Source organism: Cotesia glomerata, linkage group LG10 (assembly GCF_020080835.1).
Source record: "Cotesia glomerata isolate CgM1 linkage group LG10, MPM_Cglom_v2.3, whole genome shotgun sequence".
Classification (NCBI taxonomy): domain Eukaryota; kingdom Metazoa; phylum Arthropoda; class Insecta; order Hymenoptera; family Braconidae; genus Cotesia; species Cotesia glomerata.
In genome coordinates, this window is record NC_058167.1 from 1,359,403 (window position 1) to 1,380,122 (window position 20,720).

The 20,720-nt window shown below is 33.4% G+C and overlaps 3 protein-coding genes across 3 annotated transcripts in view; 1 reads left to right on the plus strand and 2 right to left on the minus strand.

Annotated features, from left to right (window-relative positions):
- Positions 1 to 5,222: 5,222 nt before the first annotated feature.
- Positions 5,223 to 6,557, minus strand: LOC123272890. The gene is made up of 2 exons (XM_044739906.1): positions 6,131 to 6,557; positions 5,223 to 5,908 (listed from the first exon to the last, which is right to left on the minus strand). The coding sequence occupies exons 1-2, from the start codon at positions 6,555 to 6,557 to the stop codon at positions 5,223 to 5,225; spliced, it is 1,113 nt and encodes a 370-aa protein (XP_044595841.1).
- A 7,335-nt stretch (positions 6,558 to 13,892) lies between these two features.
- On the minus strand, positions 13,893 to 15,716 carry LOC123272891. The gene has a single exon (XM_044739907.1). It carries the CDS (start codon positions 15,714 to 15,716, stop codon positions 13,893 to 13,895), a length of 1,824 nt encoding a protein of 607 aa, XP_044595842.1.
- A 4,397-nt stretch (positions 15,717 to 20,113) lies between these two features.
- LOC123273050 (putative uncharacterized protein DDB_G0291608) overlaps positions 20,114 to 20,720 on the plus strand; it is a 78,145-nt gene continuing 77,538 nt past the window's right edge. The window contains exon 1 of the mRNA XM_044740215.1: positions 20,114 to 20,309. Coding sequence (XP_044596150.1) covers positions 20,147 to 20,309 — 163 coding nt within the window. The 5' untranslated portion in view covers positions 20,114 to 20,146. The remainder of the gene's footprint in view (positions 20,310 to 20,720) is intronic.

Genomic DNA, 20,720 nt, shown 5'->3' on the forward strand with positions numbered 1-20,720 from the left:
AGGGTAAAACCAATAAATTCCCAACTTTTGAAAATTTTTAATTTTCTTAGCGGGAAGTTAAAAATTTACTATACATGCAAAAATTAAAAAAAAATTTTTTTCTCAGAAATTAAATTTTTTCCGACTGAAGAAAAAAGTGAATTTTTTAATTTTTTTTTTTCATTTTCACTAAGAAATTTTTTTTTTTTTTTTTTCAATTTCTTAAAGTTCTAAGCAAAATTACGTTGATTTAAAAAAAAAACAAAAAAAATTATACATCCTTATGGAATCTGTAAATTCCTTATATTGAATTCGAGTCTGATTAATTTGATTATTTCTATAATTGATAACAACGTGAATGTAGCTGTTCAATTACTACACTTACGTTTGCTGAATATACATGTTTAATGTTTACATATGTCAAATTGAATAACTCACTAGATTCATCTCAGATTTTTTTTACAAGATTACGATTGACTACGATGTATTTGAAACGGTAAATAATTTTTTATATATTCTATAGGTTATTAAAATTATAACTACGTTTACTTTTTTTTATCTAATGGCCTGATTATTAATTTTATTATTTATTAAAATATTTTATGTCAATGACATTCTGAACACGATTAGAATACTATTTTTTTACAGCACATTTTACCATTTTTTTTTATTAAAAACTATTTTAAACTAAATATTTATTTTTTTTAATTATTTTGAAACTATAATATTATTTAAATATACCATTTATACCATCTTAAATTTCATTTAAAAGTTTGAAAAATCTAGGGCTTTTTTTAGTACTTTTATTGACCGCTAGGCGGCGAAAAATATTTTTACAAAGAGAGGGTGTTACGTGTGAGCCTACACCTGGCTATTTACCTGTCACGTAAACAGACCTCCGGACTAGCTCAGCGTCTCACTGAAAAATATTTAGATGTTGATAAGAGGGTGGGTCGCGCAGTGAATGAAGAATACTCATGAATTACGGTACTAATTGTTTATTGGGCGTCCCCAAAGCATGGGAGTTGCCCGAAATGGCCCTGAGAGTCTCTTTTACAAACTAATTCTATTTATGAAAGCAAATCTAATCCAGTACAATAATCCATTTGATGCAATACTTTTGATTCTATAACTGAGAGAGAGATGGGACAGCAACGAGAATGAGAGTCTTAGGAGACAATTAATCACAATGCAAGACAACTCGGACTCGACATAGATTCGGACAGACTAAACGACTGACTGATTACAAGAGGCCGCTCCTCCTGAAGGTCCCAGGTTTATGTAACCTCGGTCGCGGATGCCGCCAAACACCTGTATCACTGCGCGGAACTTGTATTATTCCGCGGTTGAACTCAGATTATTCCGCCCTGAGGAACTAGGTGGTTATTGTCAAGTTCCCTAGTCAGCAGAAAATGGTATCAAGGCGCCGAAAGCGGTTCCCTGTGCTAGAGTACCTGTTCGCTCGGTTCCCATGAGAAAGCGTCACCTCAGCAACACGTGCAAGCAGCGATTCTCGGTAACCAGAGTCAGGCTAGAAATACAACGGAAATTCGGTGTCTAATTCAGGTGGGCAAGTTGGCCCATCGATTTATAGAAAATATATATAGAATATCATAATATTGACGGGAGGGTAGGCCCACCCGTCACAGAGGGGTACCCTCTGAGAATGGCCTTAAAACTCTAATACACATTAATTTAATAATAACGACGATTATTTTAGTAATAAAAATGATAATGATAAATATTATTATTAATATTATTATTTTTTACATCGATTTATTATTACCGATATAATTACTTTTAGTATTATAACTATTATTATTATTATTGTTATTGTTATTATGATATTGTAAGTAAATAATACAATGCATTAAACACATAATTAAAATACGTATTATCTAACGATTATTGATGTTTGAAACCCGCTCAATTGAATAACAATGCCACTTACAGGCAACGACCAAGAAATCATAGAATGTGTACAGCGTTCAATGAAAATTGCCTAGATCTTGAACAGCTGGCTTATCGGATGAAAGTAAAACTCAAACAATGTTAGTTCGTTGTCTATTTAGTCTAGTTACTAAATGAAATTTAATAAGAAAAATATGTTTTATGTTTACAAACATACACATGTAAAGTCGTTTCATAGTTTGTTCTAGAAATTTTGTATTCATGAAGTAATTTTAACATTTTTTATTTAAAATTTGTGATGTTCTCGCGCAAAATTAAAAAGTCACAAATAAATAAAATATTGCGGGCAAAGCTATAATCATATGAAAGGTCGTTTGTTCTTTAATTTTAGAGCTCAAATCCTAATAAAAAAATTAAGTTTTTTTTCCCATAGTAGCTAGTAGCATTAAAAACTTAATATAACTAAGTTGCGTGTACTTCTTAGTTTGTATTGAAAATCTAATAATCAACTAAAAATTTAATTTGTATAAAAAGATAACAAAATTTATACATTGTTTGTAATTGAAGCAATTGATAATTTAAATTTTATACTTTCCCGCTGAAAGTTCAATATCAATGAATAAGGTGATATTTGCAAGCAAATAATCTTAGTTAATCAACATGTGTGTAAGTCCCTTCAAGATCTAAATTGTATTTACTTTTCAGATAAATTAAATTGGGTATTTGCATGAAAATGATTTTGCAAATAAAGTTCAGTTAATAAATTCTTTGATACACATAAAATACCTACGTAAGAAAAAAATTTAATTTTTACAAATAATTTTTAAATAAATAAATAAATAAAAGTGGTCAAATATGATGTAAAAATCACGTGATGTAAAACGTGATGTGATTGGTCTGACGTCATTGTGCATATTATTGGCGCGTTATTTGAATGCATGATAAACGACGAATGATAAATTATTGAAAAAAGTTTCAAGTTGGTTTTTATTTATAGTGAGTTTAGTTATATTTTATCATTAAGACTAAAATTTACTGAAAGTAGCATAGATATTTTTCTTTAAAAAGAATAATTAGCACAGATATTATGATTATACTCTATATTACCATAAATGCTGAGTGGTACTAGTGGTACATGTGAACGGGGTGATAGTAACTGACAATAAATAATTAAAAAAAAATAAAAATGCCTCGAAGAAAAGTCGATCCTGGTTTCAGTAAAGCTCGATCCGATAATCTACCTCGTGTTGATGCTTTTACCCGAGAAAAAATGTTTCTATATAATTATATATAATTGTATATAATCATATATGATTATATATGGAATCACATATATAATTATATACAATTATATATGATCATACATAATTATATATAATCATACATGATTATATATGGAATTGTATATGAGGTTATATATAATCATATATAATTATATATGACTATATATGGAGCAATATACAACCATGCACGATTATATATAGTTCCATATACAATTATATATAAGTATATAGAATTATATATAATCATACATGATTATATATGGAATTGTATATGAGGTTATATATAATCATATATAATTATATATGACTATATATGGAGCAATATACAGCCATGCAAGATTGTATATTGTCCCATATATAATTAGATATAAGTATATATAATTATATATGCTTATATATAATTAACAGACATAAAAATTTTTTCTTTGAAAAAAAATTTTTTTTTTGGTAATCACAAAAAGTGTAAAATGATGTTTATAATTACGTTTAAATAATTCTGAAATACAAAATTTGTCACATTTCCTATGAGATGTTTTGGTCTGCTCTGCTATTACCTAATAGTAAAATCATTATTTATTTTATTATTTAAATAAGTGTTATATTATAATGAAATTCGGTAAAATAAATAAATTATGAATAATGACTATCCAAATATATATTAAAATCAATTTTTATATCCCATTTATGATAAACTCATATGATACATTATGTAGATCATAGAATCATCATTATCTAAGACAGCAGCACAGCAGACACTTCAAGACGCACGGAGATCACCAAAGTTAAGCAGCATTGAGCAGGGTTAATAGTTGGATGGGTGACCGCTGGTATTATAGCTATAAAACTATATCTAGATATTTTTTTTTTGCATTTTAATTAGTTACACAGAATTGCGTAGGACCATATTAAATATTCTATCCATAAAATTAACCCAATAATTAATTAGATGTAATAAATATATAATTAAATATTGTTATATATAATTATATATAATTAGATATGATTATATTTGGCCATTTTTCATATATAATCATATATAACCAATTTATATATAAATATATATAATTATATATAAATATTTTTTCTCGGGTATGGTCACATCTTACTTAGCTACTAACTCCAATTTTGTATCTGCAGAAATGCAAGGCGCAAAAGCTAACCTGTGAGTATAAATTTTCATGATACGTAATTTCATTATTGTTTAATAATTTTTGGATTTTTTGATAAATCGAAATTTTAAAAATAAATAGTATATATAAAAAAATCAACCAGTCATTTCTTTGTTTTTTTAAAGTGAAATTCTCATATTGAAAAAAATAAAAAAAAATTTTAATATAGGTTAGTTTTTAATTTACAACAAGTGTTTAAATATTATAGTTGAAATATTAGACTAATAATAAAATAAATAAATTTTAGTGGAGTTGTTGGTCGGTGGTAAAAAATTGCGGAATACAAAAGCTATGGAACGAGGCAAAAAATTAGAAGCAATGGTTTTACAACAAGTTGAACAGAAGATGAAAAAAAAGTTTAATAAATGTGGTTTATTTTTATCTGAAAAATATCCTTATCTAGGAGCTTCGCCTGATGCTATTGACGACGAATTTGTTATTGAAATTAAATGCCCAACGTCAGATAAAAGTGCTCGTACATATATTGATACTAATAATTACGATAAAGTAGCAATGAAGTACATAACGCAAATGCAAATGCAAATGCTTTTTGCCGGAAGAAAAAAAGCGATGTTTGTTGTTGCAGACCCGAACTTCGAACATACAAAAGCGTTTAAATCTATTATTATTAATTACGAATCACAATTAATTAATAAATTATTGGAAGATTTGAGTAAATTTTGGGAGAAATGTATTTTTAAACGATTATTTAATTCTTTATACAAAACAGAGCAATAAAATAATTAAGATCAAAACGTATTATTTTAAGACACTTGTATGTTTTGAATGTTTATAGATATATACATAAGCTTATTTACTGTGAATAACAAAATTTTGTAAAATAATTAATATTATATTTTTAATTAATCTCTAATGTTACTTATGTTTTTTTTATCAGTGGTCCTTGTAAATTAGTTAAAGCAGCGACAATCGTGATAATATTATCCATTTGCGGAATCAATTTAACATTAACACATGAATGAAGTTCACAAATATGAAATTCTCTGATTCTTCTTATTAACCTTTCAATGTGAATTCGAAGGCTAGCGATTCGTTTCGTCGCAATGACTTCATCATGAGTTGGTTGCTTATTAGAGCTTACTGTAGGAGGTCTAATCAATGTACATTTTTTCGCAACTACTAAATTTTCAATATGTTTGAAACCTCTATCTGCTAATACAGCTGCACCTGGCTTTAAATAATCCAAGTATCCAGAGTTTGAAACTATTTCTGCATCAGATGCTCTACCACCATAACCTGGTGATATGAAATTAACTATACCATCTGGAATACAAGATACTAAATATTTCACAGTATTACATTTTTTGTATTCTGACCATGTCAATGATTGTTTAACTGGGTCTGTTAGCTTTTCAATTTCAATTTCCAAACAATCAATGATCGATTCAACTGCGGCATAACGACTCCTGAAACTCATTGGCAATTGTTGTTTAATTTTTGCAGATGAAGGCCAAATAATGAAGTCTTTTAAATACTCAGTTATGATTGGCAAGGTCTTAGTAAATGTACGACTTACATTAGAAGTAGACATCCCAAAATCATCTGCTAAAATAGCAAAACTTTCATTTAGTCTTATTTTTTTTAATGTGAGAAAGATTTCAACATCACTTAATTTAGCAGTCCGTAAAATATCGATAATATCCATACAGTCGTTTGGAATACCGATATATTTACGAGGTGATTGTTGAATTTTTTGGAAAGTTTGTTTTAAATTTAATTTTTGGAATTCTTCTTGTTGATATTGGCTTTTCCAGTCATTTTCAGTACTTGGATTTGTCGACAAAAGGTTATCTGAAGAAGTTGGGAATGAACTTACTGTTGTATTTGATGTGTTCATTACTTGATTATTACTAATTGATGAAGAACATGAGTCATCCAAATTTTTTACTCCAGAGAATATTTTAATGGGAGAAGTTGCACGGTCTTTTGTTTGAGGTTTACACTGAATTTGTGTACTCCTATACAAACTTCTTATCTTGACTTGAACTGCAGCATTAACTTTTATAGTTTGAGGAGGAAAATTATCATAAAAAACATTAGATGCACTGGCTTTAAAATCTTGAGTTGCAGTAGAATTTGCAGTATCCAAATATTCCAGATCCATATTATCGATATTATTGCTTGAATTTCGACCTATCATTTTATCATCAAAATTGAAGCTGGATTTCTCAGAACTTGGTTGATCTACTTTCATTGGAGAAACTTCTACACTTGTCAGTTTTGATTCTTCAATGTATTTATGTGGCAAAATATTACTTTTCATCCGTTTGTTACCACCAATCATTTTCCACTCTAAATAATTTTCCATATCTGTTTTTAACTAAAATAAAAATAATTCATTACTCATTTACAGTCAAAATATTTAAAAAATTTGAGGTTATAAGTTGATTATAAACAAATTATTTTGATTTTTATTATTACTTACATCAAAATGATCCTCACAACAATAAAGTCGACTTGATAAAGAATAATCACTTTTATTCCCGCATGCATCCAACCACATTTTTCGTTTTAATTTATTTGATGGAACATTTATAAAAATTTTATTTGGATTAGATTTACCGGTATTTTTACATGTTGGTACAATACACCAACAACCACTGTTTTTTAATGACATATTAAAAAGTTATAAAGTTTATGTTTTTGCTTTGAAATAATTTAAACAGTTGTTTTTTTTAATAACAATCACAACAGCTGATCAGGCGTTTTTATAAAAACATTCTGTGAGTGGATTGGCGCCAACAAATTTGAATGGAATATGCACAATGACGTCACATACGAAAGAGGGAGCTACCTATTCGTTTAAAATTTAACAATTTTTTTATTGTTAAATAGTTTAAATGTTTATAAATAATAAAAAAAAATTTTTTTTTCAAAAATTTTAAAAAATTTTTAAAAATAATAAGACATAACTATTTAATGGATTGGAAAATCATGCAAATACCCAATTAATTAAAAAGTGATTCCTAAAAAATTACAATTGTAGATTTTTAAATTTTTTACATATGAAATGTGCTTGTCGCTATAATTTTCAAAAGACCGGGCTAAAAGTCTAAACGTAAAGTTGACTCATGCGCAGTGCGAATATTTAATATACAAATATTCAGCTAATCAAAAATGTTAATTAAACAACAAATAAACAATGTGAAGTAGGAACAAATGTTTTATATACATGAACAATCAAAAACAGAGGTTTAATGACCCGTATTGCTACCAAAATATTAAAAAATGCGATAGGGGGGCTAACTTAAAGGTACATTATTAATAAATTTTTTTTTAAATAAATAAATCGAGAACTAACAAATGATGATAATGAACAATAAAGAACAAATGACGAGCTAACGATGTGATAAAAAAAAAGTTCAAAAATTGAAAAAAAAAAAAAAACTCTGGGGTGCTAACTTTAATGAGCTATCCCGTTGAAGCTACAGTTTATGTAGAAATAATTCCCGTGCACCCTGGCGGCCATAGATGCAAGCTGTGAATTAACTTTTTTTAGTGTAGTTGCGTATCTATAGGAGGATTACTACACATTTTTATTTCATCTAGTCTGTGGCACTGGCTTTTCTCCATGAAAAAAAAGTCAGGATCGAAATTCGTGAGCACGCTATAGTTTTTGCTGATAAAATTTAATAATTTCAAGTATATTAATTGTTATAAGTGGATATAATTAATTAATAATAGTAAAATAACGCATGTATTACTGTTATAATATACAATTTAGGAAAAATAAGTACCGTAGAATTAAATAAAATATTCCAACCCCGAAATACCGTTCTGCTTACAGTAAACACAGTCGGTAGTCTGGCGCTCCGTTTGAACGGAACTTGGCGCCAGATTCTACCGAATCTGTGGATTCCCGGTAACATCGGTCTTTGGTGTCAGAAAGCGTGAAGGGATGGATCGAAACAACGAGTTGTCGACCAACCGCTTCAGCCTTTTCTCTAGTGACTTTTTGGCAGTTACTAGAGCCCGCAATTTATTGAGAGACTCTTCCTTGATGACAAGAAGAGTACTCTTATTCAGTGAGTGATGACGCCACCGAAGTTCAGCAGCAATGCGCCGAATTCGGGGCGTGTATGCTCTTTGAGTTGTTTCAAACTCAATCACACACTGAATGCGGGAGACCTGTTTCCGGGATCTGTCAATTTTGAGTCCAAGTTGTGAGATGCGCTGTCTCAACCTTGCCTCGATCGAGAGACAATGTCTCTCTCTCGGAAAAGCCGAAACTGCTGCACCATACACAACCTGGCTCACAGTGAGCAGGGTGGAATCCTCCAGGATGTTTGCACGGAGATCTTCATTTACCGCTTCTAGCTGTTGTTGGGAGTAAGTTATCTTTTTAGATATACTTACTTGCCGTCCTATAAAGGGATTGTTGTCATCCAAGGAGGAACGGCGTCGCTCTTGGTGTAATTGCGCCGGAAAGGAAAGTCTATTAGACTGCCTTCTATCCGGCACAAGCGATCTTCTATTACGCCGAAGATAAGCGGCATAATTACGCAGGTGTTTAGGCGTAAAATGCTCTAGCTCCGGATGCATATCACTCCAAAGAGTGTGCATCCGGGCCATATAACCGCTCACCCCCGGCTCGCTACGTTGGTAGCACACCAAGAGGTCGACTCGTAGTTCCTCCGTCCACTTAAAGTAAGTCCTTAAAGCGCCAGGGTCGTCATCGTTCATCGGGTCCGGCGTGCTCCTCCCACCTGATGAATGGTCCTCATCCGAAAAGGACCGGTTGTGGGGAGCACTTCTGAGATTACGTCTTGTTGTAACTCAGTATTTCAATGCAGTGGGTAGTTGGCCCACTGCATCGGCTACGTCGTTCGCCTACAGACCTGGTGTTATGGTCTGCGTTTCCCGCGATGCGCCGCTTGGAGGCCACGTAGCAAGCACCGCTTATTATTATTATTATTATTATTATTATTATTATTATTATTATTATTATTATTATTATTATTATGTTATTAAATGCTCAGGGGAGTTGTCCCCGGAGTCCGATTCTCCGAGGGCCCAGCCTGAGCTCCATCCATTACTGCTGGACCACTCCGCACAACAAGGCGGTTAGTGATCACAGCAGGCCAAAGTCATTTTCCTAAGTCGACGGAGGGAACCTAGTATGACAGCCTTCTGCATCCTGACCGCCAAGAATTCAGCTTTTGATGAGCAAGCTGGAACTCTGGCAAGTGAGGATACAAAAGACTGTTTCATCCCTCCGAGGACGCCAACAATCAGGACGACGAGCTTGACACGGTAACCTGGGTAAAGTTTGCCAATTTCAAACAGGAGATCCTGATATATCTGTCTTTTGTGCTCTTCTTTGGCTGAGATGTTATATTCAGCCGGGGCCGAGAACTCAATGACATAAATGTCACGAGTAGCCTTGTCGAAGAGCACAATATCAGGTTTGTTGTGATCTATCCGCCGAGTTGTTGCAAACGGCATGTTCCAATAAATTTTGCAACTGTCATTCTCAACAACCTGGGGAATATCTCCTGGCAGATAAGGCAGCACCGGTGTCACGTCAATACCGTAGCGGTGACGAAGATAGTAGTACAGTACTCTCAGGGCAGCATTGTGACGCTGGATGTATGCACCTCTTGCCAGCACAGGACATGCTGACAAAATGTGCATAAGCGTCTCCGGATGTTGTTTACACGCCCTGCAGGTCGTGTCCGGGAGCTGCACCTGGAGCACCTTGCTACGGTACTCTAGAGTGTTAATGACACCATCTTGGCAAGCAAATATGAACCCTTCAGTCTCGGACATCAGGCCAGCTGACTTTAAGAAGGAAAACGTCAGCTGGGTGGACAAGCCATGATCACGCACGTGTTTGAAGTACACGCTGTGCATGGACTTGTCCATCAGTTCGCCTAGGAGTTGTTTTTCCTCGGCGTTCCTGATGACGCTCTTAAATTCTTCCTTTCGGAGTTCCATAATTTATTATTATTATATATCCATAATTTATGGTGATGAGACACAACTGAAACTTTTCAAACAAAATCTTAATAACGTTGTAGAAAATCTACAACTTAAATAATATCTATATTAATTAACTATTACTAATAACTAATAATAATTATTATTAACTAAATAATTATATGTTGATAATAATAATAATTAAATAATGTTAATAAATATAAATCATAACTAAATAATATTAATATTCATAAATGATAATTAATTAATATTAATAATTATAAATAATAATTAAATTAAATTACAAAAGAGTGGTGGAAGATATGACCCCCACAGTTTTGAATGAACTTTTTGAAAAAATGTACAAAAAAAAATTTAATATGATCAATTCTATAAGGGTGATTCTCTGTAAGGATGTTTTTTGCTGTTCCGGGAATTTTTTTATTAAAAAAATTGTTATTTTTTAACTAAAAAAAATTTATTACAAAAGTAAAAAAACATTTCTATTTGGAGCGTTAAAAATTAAAATGAAATAAATTTTGGTTTTTTTGCTATAAATTCGTAAACCACCGAAATGTCAGTCCCCTGGGCTGTCCCAGTCCCAAAATTAAAACTTTAAGATTAAATTTTAAGTTATTCGTAAATAATATATAATATGGTCCATAATGCTTATAAACTTAATTAGTTAACTAACAATCTTCTTCAATAAAAAGTACCGAAAGTTAATTTGATTCATTAAATTCATTAAACCAAAGTTTGTCCCAGGCATTTGAGATCAGTCCCCTGCTAGAAGTTCAAAGACAAAAAAAAAAAGTCTAGCTTGTTATTTTACCTTTTGTAAGGTTTAAAAGGATCTAACTAGCCTTAAGTTAATAACCATAGGGCTGTTAGCACTTTATCGGCATTTTATTTAGTGTCAAAGCACCGTTTGTGCTGGAAATATGTGTCTGGGCCACTTCAAAACTCAGTCCCCTGGCAGCTATTTTTGTTTATAATTTATTTATAAAATTAGATTCATAAGTCTTAATGTTATTCTAATTAATGTAAACATTCATTGAGAACTTAAAAAGTTGAATGCATTGAAATAGTTTGCTTCATTTTTCTCAATTTGATAAAAAAAATCAGTCCCCTGTCGTCAGTCCCCTGTCATGTTACGCATGCACAAAAAGATACACAAATATCGAAAAATCAAAAATTAATTCGGCTGTTTATTTATTATAATTAAGCTGACAGTTTTGTAGCTCTTGTTAATTTTTTTTCTAATAAAATCAAAAATAATTTGACCGGACAATTTTGTACAGATTTAAGACGTCCTTACAGAGAATCACCTATAAAATAATCGGTTGTTTTGAACAAAATCATTATTTTTTCAAAGTTCGTCACTTTTTTTTTATTTTTGTTTCTCAAAAAAAAACTTCAATCAATTTGACAACTATTACCGCTCATCCCGGACAGGGCCGATTTTTTTATTTAATTGAAAAAAAAAAAAAAATTTATTTTAAAAAATTTGACAATTTTTTTTTCAATTACATAAAAAATATATAAAAAAAAAATCGGCCCTGCCCGGGATGAGCGGGAATAGTTGTCAATTGGTTGAAGTTTTTTTTGAGAAACAAAAATAAAAAAAAAAGTGACGAACTTTAAAAAAATAACGATTTTGCTCAAAACAACCGATTATTTTATAGAATTGATTATATTTTATTATTTTTGTGTATTTTTTCGAAAAATTCATTCAAAAACAAAAATTAAAAAAAAAAAAAGGCACCCAAAGGTCAACTTCTAAAAAAGTTATGGCTATTTAAAAATAAAAAAGCCATTTCTTTAAAAAATTTAAAACATTTTGTGGGTTGGATAAAAAAATTTGAAAAAATTCTCAAAAATGTCTTTCAAAGAGTAGAAAAGAATAGAAAAGTTTCAGCTAAAATCTAAAGGGATCGGGTTCAAAAGTGGTCAATTTGACATGGAATAGCATATATATATAAATAATAATATAATAATAATAATAATAATAATAGAATTTATTGCCCAAAATTAGGGGTACAATAGCGGACCCCCGTTCCGCTTACAAAAATTACATACTTAATTTTAGCTATCTTATATTCTATGTACATCGAGTCTTAACCTAGTTACAGAGATCGAGAAATCAGCGCTATCAATATATATACATCTATCACCTTATTTAACTAAAAGAAAAAACAGAAAAAACAGAAGCGGGAAAAAAAGAAGGCCGAGGCCAAGAAAAAACCGCTATTTCTCTCATACATCATCCATCCACACTCATCCTCTTGACTTCCGTTTCCGCTGTATTCTTCTACTTTTACCTTTAACTACTCTAATAATTTGTTTGAATACCCTACTCCATCCTTGAGCGACCCCATAACGTTTCTATCCCTTTAATCCATTCCTCTCCTTCCCCTTCTCCTCCCAGAACCTCCATTCTCATCTCCTGCCAGCCTTTTTCAAGCCCCATCCCTGAACACACTTCCCAAACATGTTCCCAAGTCTCCTCTTCCCTCCCACATACCTCACATAACCTTTTTCCTCTTTCCTCCCAGTATCTCCCCCCTTTTAGGAAATCTCCGAGCCTAAATCTAGCCATTCTACACCATCTATCCTCACTCCACCCCTTCTTCAGATATCCCGGTATACCCTTTTCTTTAATAAATTTATAATCTCTATTGCTTTCCGAAACCAGAATCTTTTCCCATCTCTCCCTTTCCTGCCTCCTTTTTTCTATGTTCACCAGTTCTTCCCCTCTCATCGTGCCCGCTTCCCACCTTCTTTCCACCTCGTCTAGACTCCATCCTCTATTCTCGAAGTACTCTTTTCTCTCCGCTTCCCATCCGCAAAGCCCTCTACCCGCTTTGATTCTCTTTATCATTTCCAATCTGCATCTTCTTACTATTTCCCCTCCTCCTCCCTCTACAGCTCTTTTTTCGAAGCTCCACGCCCTGATCCCTGCTTTTCCTTCCAGCCTATCTCTCTGAAGCTCCTATCTGACCAAATACCCGGCTACACTCCTGAAGACCCCCATCACCCACCTCAGATACCTGTCGTGAAGCTTTTCTACCTCTTCTCTAGCTTTCCACCCCCATATCTCTACTCCGTAGCAAAGAACCGACCATACTAGTTTGTCAAACAGCCAAACTCTCTTTGTCCAGTCCTTTCCGAACTTCCTTTTTCCCTGCCCCCATACCTGTCCTAACATTCTTGCTCCCTTGGCTACTCTCTCCCGTATATGTAAATCCTATTCACCATTAGCTCTGAGCACGTATCCAAGATATGTGTACCTATCAACTTCTTCTACCTCCTTCCCTCCCCAGTTCCAGAACACTTTCCTTTTTCTGCCCCCTCCTTTTCTACACCTCATCACTTTCGTTTTTGCCACGTTAACCTCCAGCTTTTTCCTTTCAACGTATCTTTCTAAAGTTCTCATTAGCCCCTTCATCTCATCCTCATTTTTTGCTAGAAGAGCTATATCGTCAGCATATTCTAAGGAATATATTTTTTCTCCCCCTGAAAGTTCCACACCTCCCCATCTTCCTTTCTTTAATTCTTCATCTAGATCTGCTAGAAAAAGAATGAACAGCAGCGGGCTCAGAGGGCATCCCTACCTGACTCCCTTTACTGTCCAAAACTTCTCCCCTATATCTTTCCCCACCCTCACCCTGCCGTTCGTTTCCTTCAGAACTTCCTCGCATCTCTTCACTAAGCCTATATTTACACCTCTCTTTTTCATTCCTTCTACCAATTCCGTCCTGTCCACTGAGTCAAAGGCAGCCTTGAAGTCCACAAACAGAACCACCAATTTCCCTTTTTCCTTATGTATTTCACGGTTGATCAAGTAGTTCAGGGCATAGATATTGTCTATTGTCCCTCTTTTCTTTCTGAATCCCGCCTGTGATATCGGCAACCTCCCTTTTCCTTCCACCTCCTCTCTCAACCTTTTCTCGAGAATACCCACATACACCTTGTAGGCAGTCTGTGTGATTGTAATGCCTCTGTAGTCACTTGCCTCCTTTCCCAACCCCTTTTTCTTAATTGGAACTACTATTCCGTCATTCCACTCTTTCGGCCATCCCTCCCTCCTCCATACCTTTTGGCATATACTCCATAATTCAGCCTCAATCGTTTCTCCTCCATATTTCCAGACTTCGTTTGGAATTCCATCTCCCCCCATTGCCTTGTGATCTTTTAATTTTTTTACCACTACTCTAACTTCCTCTAGTTCAATGTCTCCTAGCTCTTCTTCCTCCTCCGTTTCTTCCTCCATCACCCCTTCCCAGCTTCTCCTCTCTTCTACTCCCCCAAAGGTCTCTTTGAAGTGCACATCCCATGTTTCCATCTTTATATCTTTATTAATCCCGTCTCTCTTCTTCCTCCCTTCGTTTACGATCTTCCAAATCTGCTCTTCTGTTCTTGCGTTTTTGACCTGGTCCTCCCACATTTGCCTTTCCTGTTCTTTCTTTCTTTCGCAGACTTTTCTGTATTGCTTCTTCTCCTTAATGTAATCTTCTCTTATCATTTTCCCACCCTTTAATTTCCTTAGAGCTTTTCCTAGTTTAGATTTTTCTATTCTGCATTCCTCGTCCCACCAACCCGAGTTTCCTCTTACTCTAATCCCTTTTTTCAGTGACTTCTTGATTGCTTTTTTGATTTTCCCTTTTAGGCTTTCCCATTCTTCTTCAACACTCCCTCTAGTTGTCTCTTCGTCTTTTAGACCTTCTTGAAAGTTTTCTATTCCTTCTTTGGTCCATAATTCTCTACCTGTCCCCTGCCTTGTCTCCCTGTCTTTCTTTTCTTCTCTACTCCCTTTAGCTATTACCTTCACCGAAACCGGGAGGTGGTCGGACTCTGTTCTATCTTCTACTTTTAATTCTAATATCTTATCACGGTTTCTCTCATCACTCATCACCACATCTATTACAGAACAGCCTCTTTCCCCTACGAAAGTCCATTCTCCTTCTTCGTCTCCTTCAATACATCCATTTAAAATTGCCCATCCTCTTTCCTCTATGAATCTACATAGCTCCTTTCCCTCCTTATTGATTACTTTGTCTTTCGATTTTCTTATACTACATTCTTCATGTCCTTTTCCGACTTTAATTCCTCCGTCTGTTCCAGTTCTGGCATTAACATCCCCTCCGATTAGTATTCGTCTATCCCATGCCTCATCCATCCATCTGCTCATGAGCTTTTTCTTCCTGTCTAGATCTTCATTGATGTATGCCCCTACTACCCACCACCACTCTTCTCCTAGTTTGACCTCTCTTTCCACCCACCCTTCTATATCCCATTTCCCCTTTTTTCCTACTTCTATTCCTTCTTTAACTCCGATCAGTATACCTCCTCTTGCTCTACCCCTTCCTTTGGGAACTATTGCCTCCTGTATGTCCCATTTGAATCCCCTTTTCCAGGACTCTCTCACCTCCATCCATTTCTTACTATTAGCCCATGTCTCAAGTAACACTACGATGTCCCATTTTCTTAAACCTACCCAGAAATCCTCCTCTTTGTTTTTCACCCCAGCTACGTTCCAGAAGCAAATCTGATACGTACATTCTTTGCTCCTCTTTCTCCTTTCCCTTTTCTTTCTGCCCACCCCACCCTTTTTACCATCCTCCTCCCTTATTCTTTTCCCTGTTGGTTTTTCCAGTTCCCTTTTGCCTCATCCCACAGTCTCAGTTTTCCATTCACCCACATTTTCAAGTACCCCACTTTCACCAAGTTACCGTAAGCTCTTTCCTTCGCCGCTTCTTGTGATATGATTTTCTTAATTCTTCTCTCTTCATAGGTTAAATCATCCTCTATCCAGATGTCTTCTCCTTTCAACTTACTCTTGGCGATCATTACTTCCTTTTTCTTGTCGATTCCTTCCATTTCTACGAGTACCAAGCCTTTTCCTTCCTTATCTAGTCCCCCAATCTTCCTCATACTTTTTTTCCCGGAACCTACTTCCATCTTAATCCAAACTTTCTCTACTTCATTCTTCCAGTCAACCCCTTCTTTCATTGAGACACCCTTAACTATTACATTTTTTCTCCTTGACTCTCTTTCCTTTCTCTCTGCGCCCCATTCTAGCTTTCTCAACCTTCTCTCTGCATCCAACACTTTGCCAGAGCATTCTCCGCCACCATCCTCTACCATTCCTACCATCACGCGTTCCTGCTCAAGTTTTTCGAGTCTATCTTCGATCCCCTTTATTTTCTCCTTCATTATCTTCTTTTCAGCCTCCCATATCTTTTTCATCTCCTCTCTTTCCTTTTTACCCTCCATTCTTAATACTCCTACCTCATCACTAACTTTTTTGCATTCCTGCTTGATTCTTTCATCCAAATCCTCTAACTTTTTCATTAAGGTCTCCATCTCCCCAGCTTTGAGCTCTTTTCCCTTATTGATCGTCCTAACTTGTAGCTTGCTTTTCTTAATCAGCTCCCTTTCTTCTTTATCTTTTTCCAGATTCCACTCTAACTCTGAATCCCTGTCTTTTCTTTTGCCCCCAGACCCTACCTCCTCTAATTCCCCTACACTTGATGACCTCCCTAGTTTAAAATTCCCCTGAAACCAATTTGAACTTCCCGCCTGATTAGCTTCCTTACCATTCGGCATGTCCCCTTTCCTACTTTCTACCTTATCAACTGTCCCACAGTTACCAATGTATCCTTGGTTCTTTCTATTACCACCCAGCACCACTTACCCTTTCCCTTTTTATACCCCTCTTACCCTCTGAACCCCTCACCAGCAAGTTGCCTAACCTCTACCTCGTCGAGGTCTTAAACTGCTACCCCCAATTCAGCTTCTAATCCCCAAAATCTAACTCCGATTAATATTCCCACCCGTACTCCGATTTTTTCTCAATCTCCCGCTTTATTCCCCACTCTCCTACACTACTCGAAACTCACAAAACTTTAAAAATTTTGACCACTTGAGATAACATACGTCTCTACACTATAGCACCGGAAACGGAAGTCCCATAAATAATAATATATATATCTGAATAAAATTGCCATAATCATATTTTTTTTCTTCAAAATTCTCTAAGCTGACCAATGTCTGTTGACTTTATTATTTGAAAGATTAATGGTAGAAAATTAATTTATACTTACATCACACCGTAACTTTTTTAATTTATCGTAAAATGTTGATCGCGGCATAACGCCGTTTCCGCCTGGACCCAAATATGTTTTATATGGACCTCGTTTCATCTTTTACTTTTACTTTACCAAGTTCGTATCATGCAAAAATATTCTTGTAAGAATTAACTTTAAAAATATATTTAAAGTCGCGGTTAGAAATATCTTTTATTATTTGTAGACACACACTATATATATACATAAGCATATATGTACATATTTACACCACAAATTTTCAGTCAATCTTACAGATTACTAACAGTTGACAAATTATTTAATAATATATATCACTTTTACGTTTAATTTTACAACACTGTGTTTTATATGCATAAATAATATGATGCAATTATATCATAGATAGAATTATTATGAGAAATACAGCACATAATCATGGAACGCCGGCAAACACGTGTTTATAACCTGAGAGCAATAATAAGAAAATGTCTGTCGTCTGTGAGGACTGCGAGTTAGTATAGTATTTAGCCGATGTACATTTTAATATGTTGTGTACATTGCGCGCGCAAGCGTGTAATGTCAGAGAGAGGAGAAAGGAAGGGCACAAAGAAGAACCCGAAAAAATTATATAGAAAAAATGTTATGATGTCTAATTTTGCATTTTCATCAGAATTATTGTTTGGACATAAAAAAAATTTTTAATAAATTTTTTTGGAAACTGTTTATTTATGCATTGATGTAAATAAATATATACAAATGAAAATCATATTTTGATTCAAGTGAAAAACTATCTCCCTTCCAGTTTTCTTAAACTAAGACTAATAATTTTTATTTCATTTAAGTAAAAAATTTTTTCCAATCAGAATTCGTTGACTTTATTGTACAAATAAATTTCCCAGTATAAAATATTAATTTTTTTAAATGGAGAATAAATGTTTTTATTTATAAATAGAAATTTTGTTTTGAGTAAAGACTATAAACTAATTGTACGAAAAGAAAATTTGGCGATGCAAAACAAGAAAAAATTTTTTAATATACGAACAAATTCCTTCGATAAAAATAATTATAATTTCGGCTAGAGACTATTATGTAGATCTCAATTTTCGAAGCACTATCTGTTGCTGACGATTGCTTATTCGTATGATTTCAAGAAAAACTTTTTTAGAATAAGATAGTCTAGACTTTGAATAAATTGAAAAAAAAAAATTGGTTGTCTCCAAAGTCGGTTTAGGACGATCGTTTTATGTGAAATTGTTATAAAGAAACATTGATGAAAAATAGTATAGTTTAATAATGAATTGAATTAAATTCTTACCATTGAATTATCATTATTTAGTATTTAAAACTTGAAAAATTTTAATTATATAAAAATTATTTTAACAAAAAAAAGTATTTAGTAATACATTGTTAATGGAAAATTGATATATTAATTTGATAACTGATATAATTATTGTTATTTATAATTAATATTAACCCTTCATTGGTCGCGCTTTTTTTAGTTTCTCGCTCGCACTATAGCGAGTCTTTATAGGTTGAGTAGTTGTTAGGCGGCGATTCGCTCATAGCGCGACCAACGAAGGGTTAATTAATAATAATTATTAATATTGTTAATAATAATAATTTGATATAATTAATATAATTTTTAAAAAAATTTGTTTTAATATTATCACGAACAATTAGTTATAGTCAAATTATGTAATATTATTCTAATTATTCTTTCTATAATATTAGTCATATTATTCCTAATCGGCTTGGGCCGATCGTGCCTCTCTATTCGACGCTCTTGTTTGCATGTTCAGGCTCAGGCGGAACGTGATATTTCTTGTGCAGGCGGCCGGTTGCTCATCGATTTCATAGACATTATCACGTCAAAAAAATGTTTTTTTAAAATTGGAATTTTTTCTATACTGAACAAAAAAATATTTTTAAATTTCAATGTTTCTCGTAATACTCGAAAAAAAATGATTTTTTTTTATTTTAACTTTTTTCCTAATTCCAAATTTTTTTTTTCAAAATTTGAATTTTTCTTTGAAAATTTGAAATTTATACTTAAAAAGAAAATTGCTGCCACGGGATTTTTTCATGTGGTAGCAACAGGATGAGTCTCGTTGTTAAAACATGAAAATCCTGGTTGCTACAACAGAATTTTCTCCTGTAGCTTTCTATTGCAGCACTTATTTTTTTTTTACGTGTAAAAATCTTTTAAAAATATAATTTAATCCATACAATTCATGTTCTAAAATTATAAAATTTTTTGTCTGATTTTGAAGTTTAATAAAAAATATAAAATTTTTATAGATACATAAATTGTTAATTACAAATTTGTTAAGACATCTTTTACGGTGGTTACCTAGAAAAGGAGACAACCAATAAAAAATACAGTCAACGCTCTCTGAATTTGACTCGCCCGTACAGGACCATCCTCTGTATTTGACTCGTCCTTGCCTATAAGAGCTGTGTAAAATCGTCAAATACAGAGGAAGAATGTGGTCAAATACAGAGAGGTCCAATACAGAGAGCGTCGACTGTAGCGTTGTTTTTGTTTACTAAATTATTGTGTCAAAAACGGACAGACACACACATACACATGCGCACGCAGAAACCGCAAGCATACATACACCGGCAACGCTCGGTGGCAAGCGGACTAATTCACAGTTGACCTGTTTATTCTTGTCATTTCCATAGATCGAGTATCACGTATTTTTTGTCGCAGCACTGTTTATATTAGTGTATTTTGGTTTTGTTCTATGACAATTTATAACATTCATTTAAAATAATGTACGCCTTAATCAGTGTCCCTAATGAAAATAATAAAAGATATATTGCAGAAACTTGCTACATTAGTGATTTCAAGAGTTACAATGCATTAACAAAGAATAAAGTATATCGTTACCACGACAATGAGACAAAATTTAAATGCATTATTCTACGAGTGTCAGGTAAGTTTAAAGTAAAGCATCATTTTCATTTAACGCATATTTAAATCTCAATTTGTTAGTGTTATATTCCATTATTTCATACTAATATCTTATTATTTAAATAGACATAATAAATCCGTTGATTACACAAAAAATACATGCACTTTTAACAAAAGAATAATGAAGCGATTCCTTATTTCAACAAAATTTCTTTTTTTGGGTTATCAATAATATAATTTCACGTTTAATAAAGTATGTTGAATTGAAAAACATACCCATACAAAAAATGGAGATCGGCCCGATACTGGGCCAAGACTGGTAACCGATCTTTAAGTATCGGCCGAATATCGTGAAATATCGTTGGGCCAAGACTGGGCGAGCATCGGATGGTAACACCCAGCCGATATAGGCGACTGAGCGTCGGCCGAACAT

Coding starts and splice junctions, on each gene's coding strand:
- LOC123272890 (XM_044739906.1), bottom strand. CDS start 6,557: ATGAAAGTAGATCAACCAAGTTCTGAGAAATCCAGCTTCAATTTTGAT. Junction 5,909..6,130: donor CCTTTTGTCGACAAATCCAA/GTACTGAAAATG, acceptor TTGCTATTTTAG/CAGATGATTTTGGGATGTCT.
- LOC123272891 (XM_044739907.1), bottom strand. CDS start 15,716: ATGGAGGTGAGAGAGTCCTGGAAAAGGGGATTCAAATGGGACATACAG.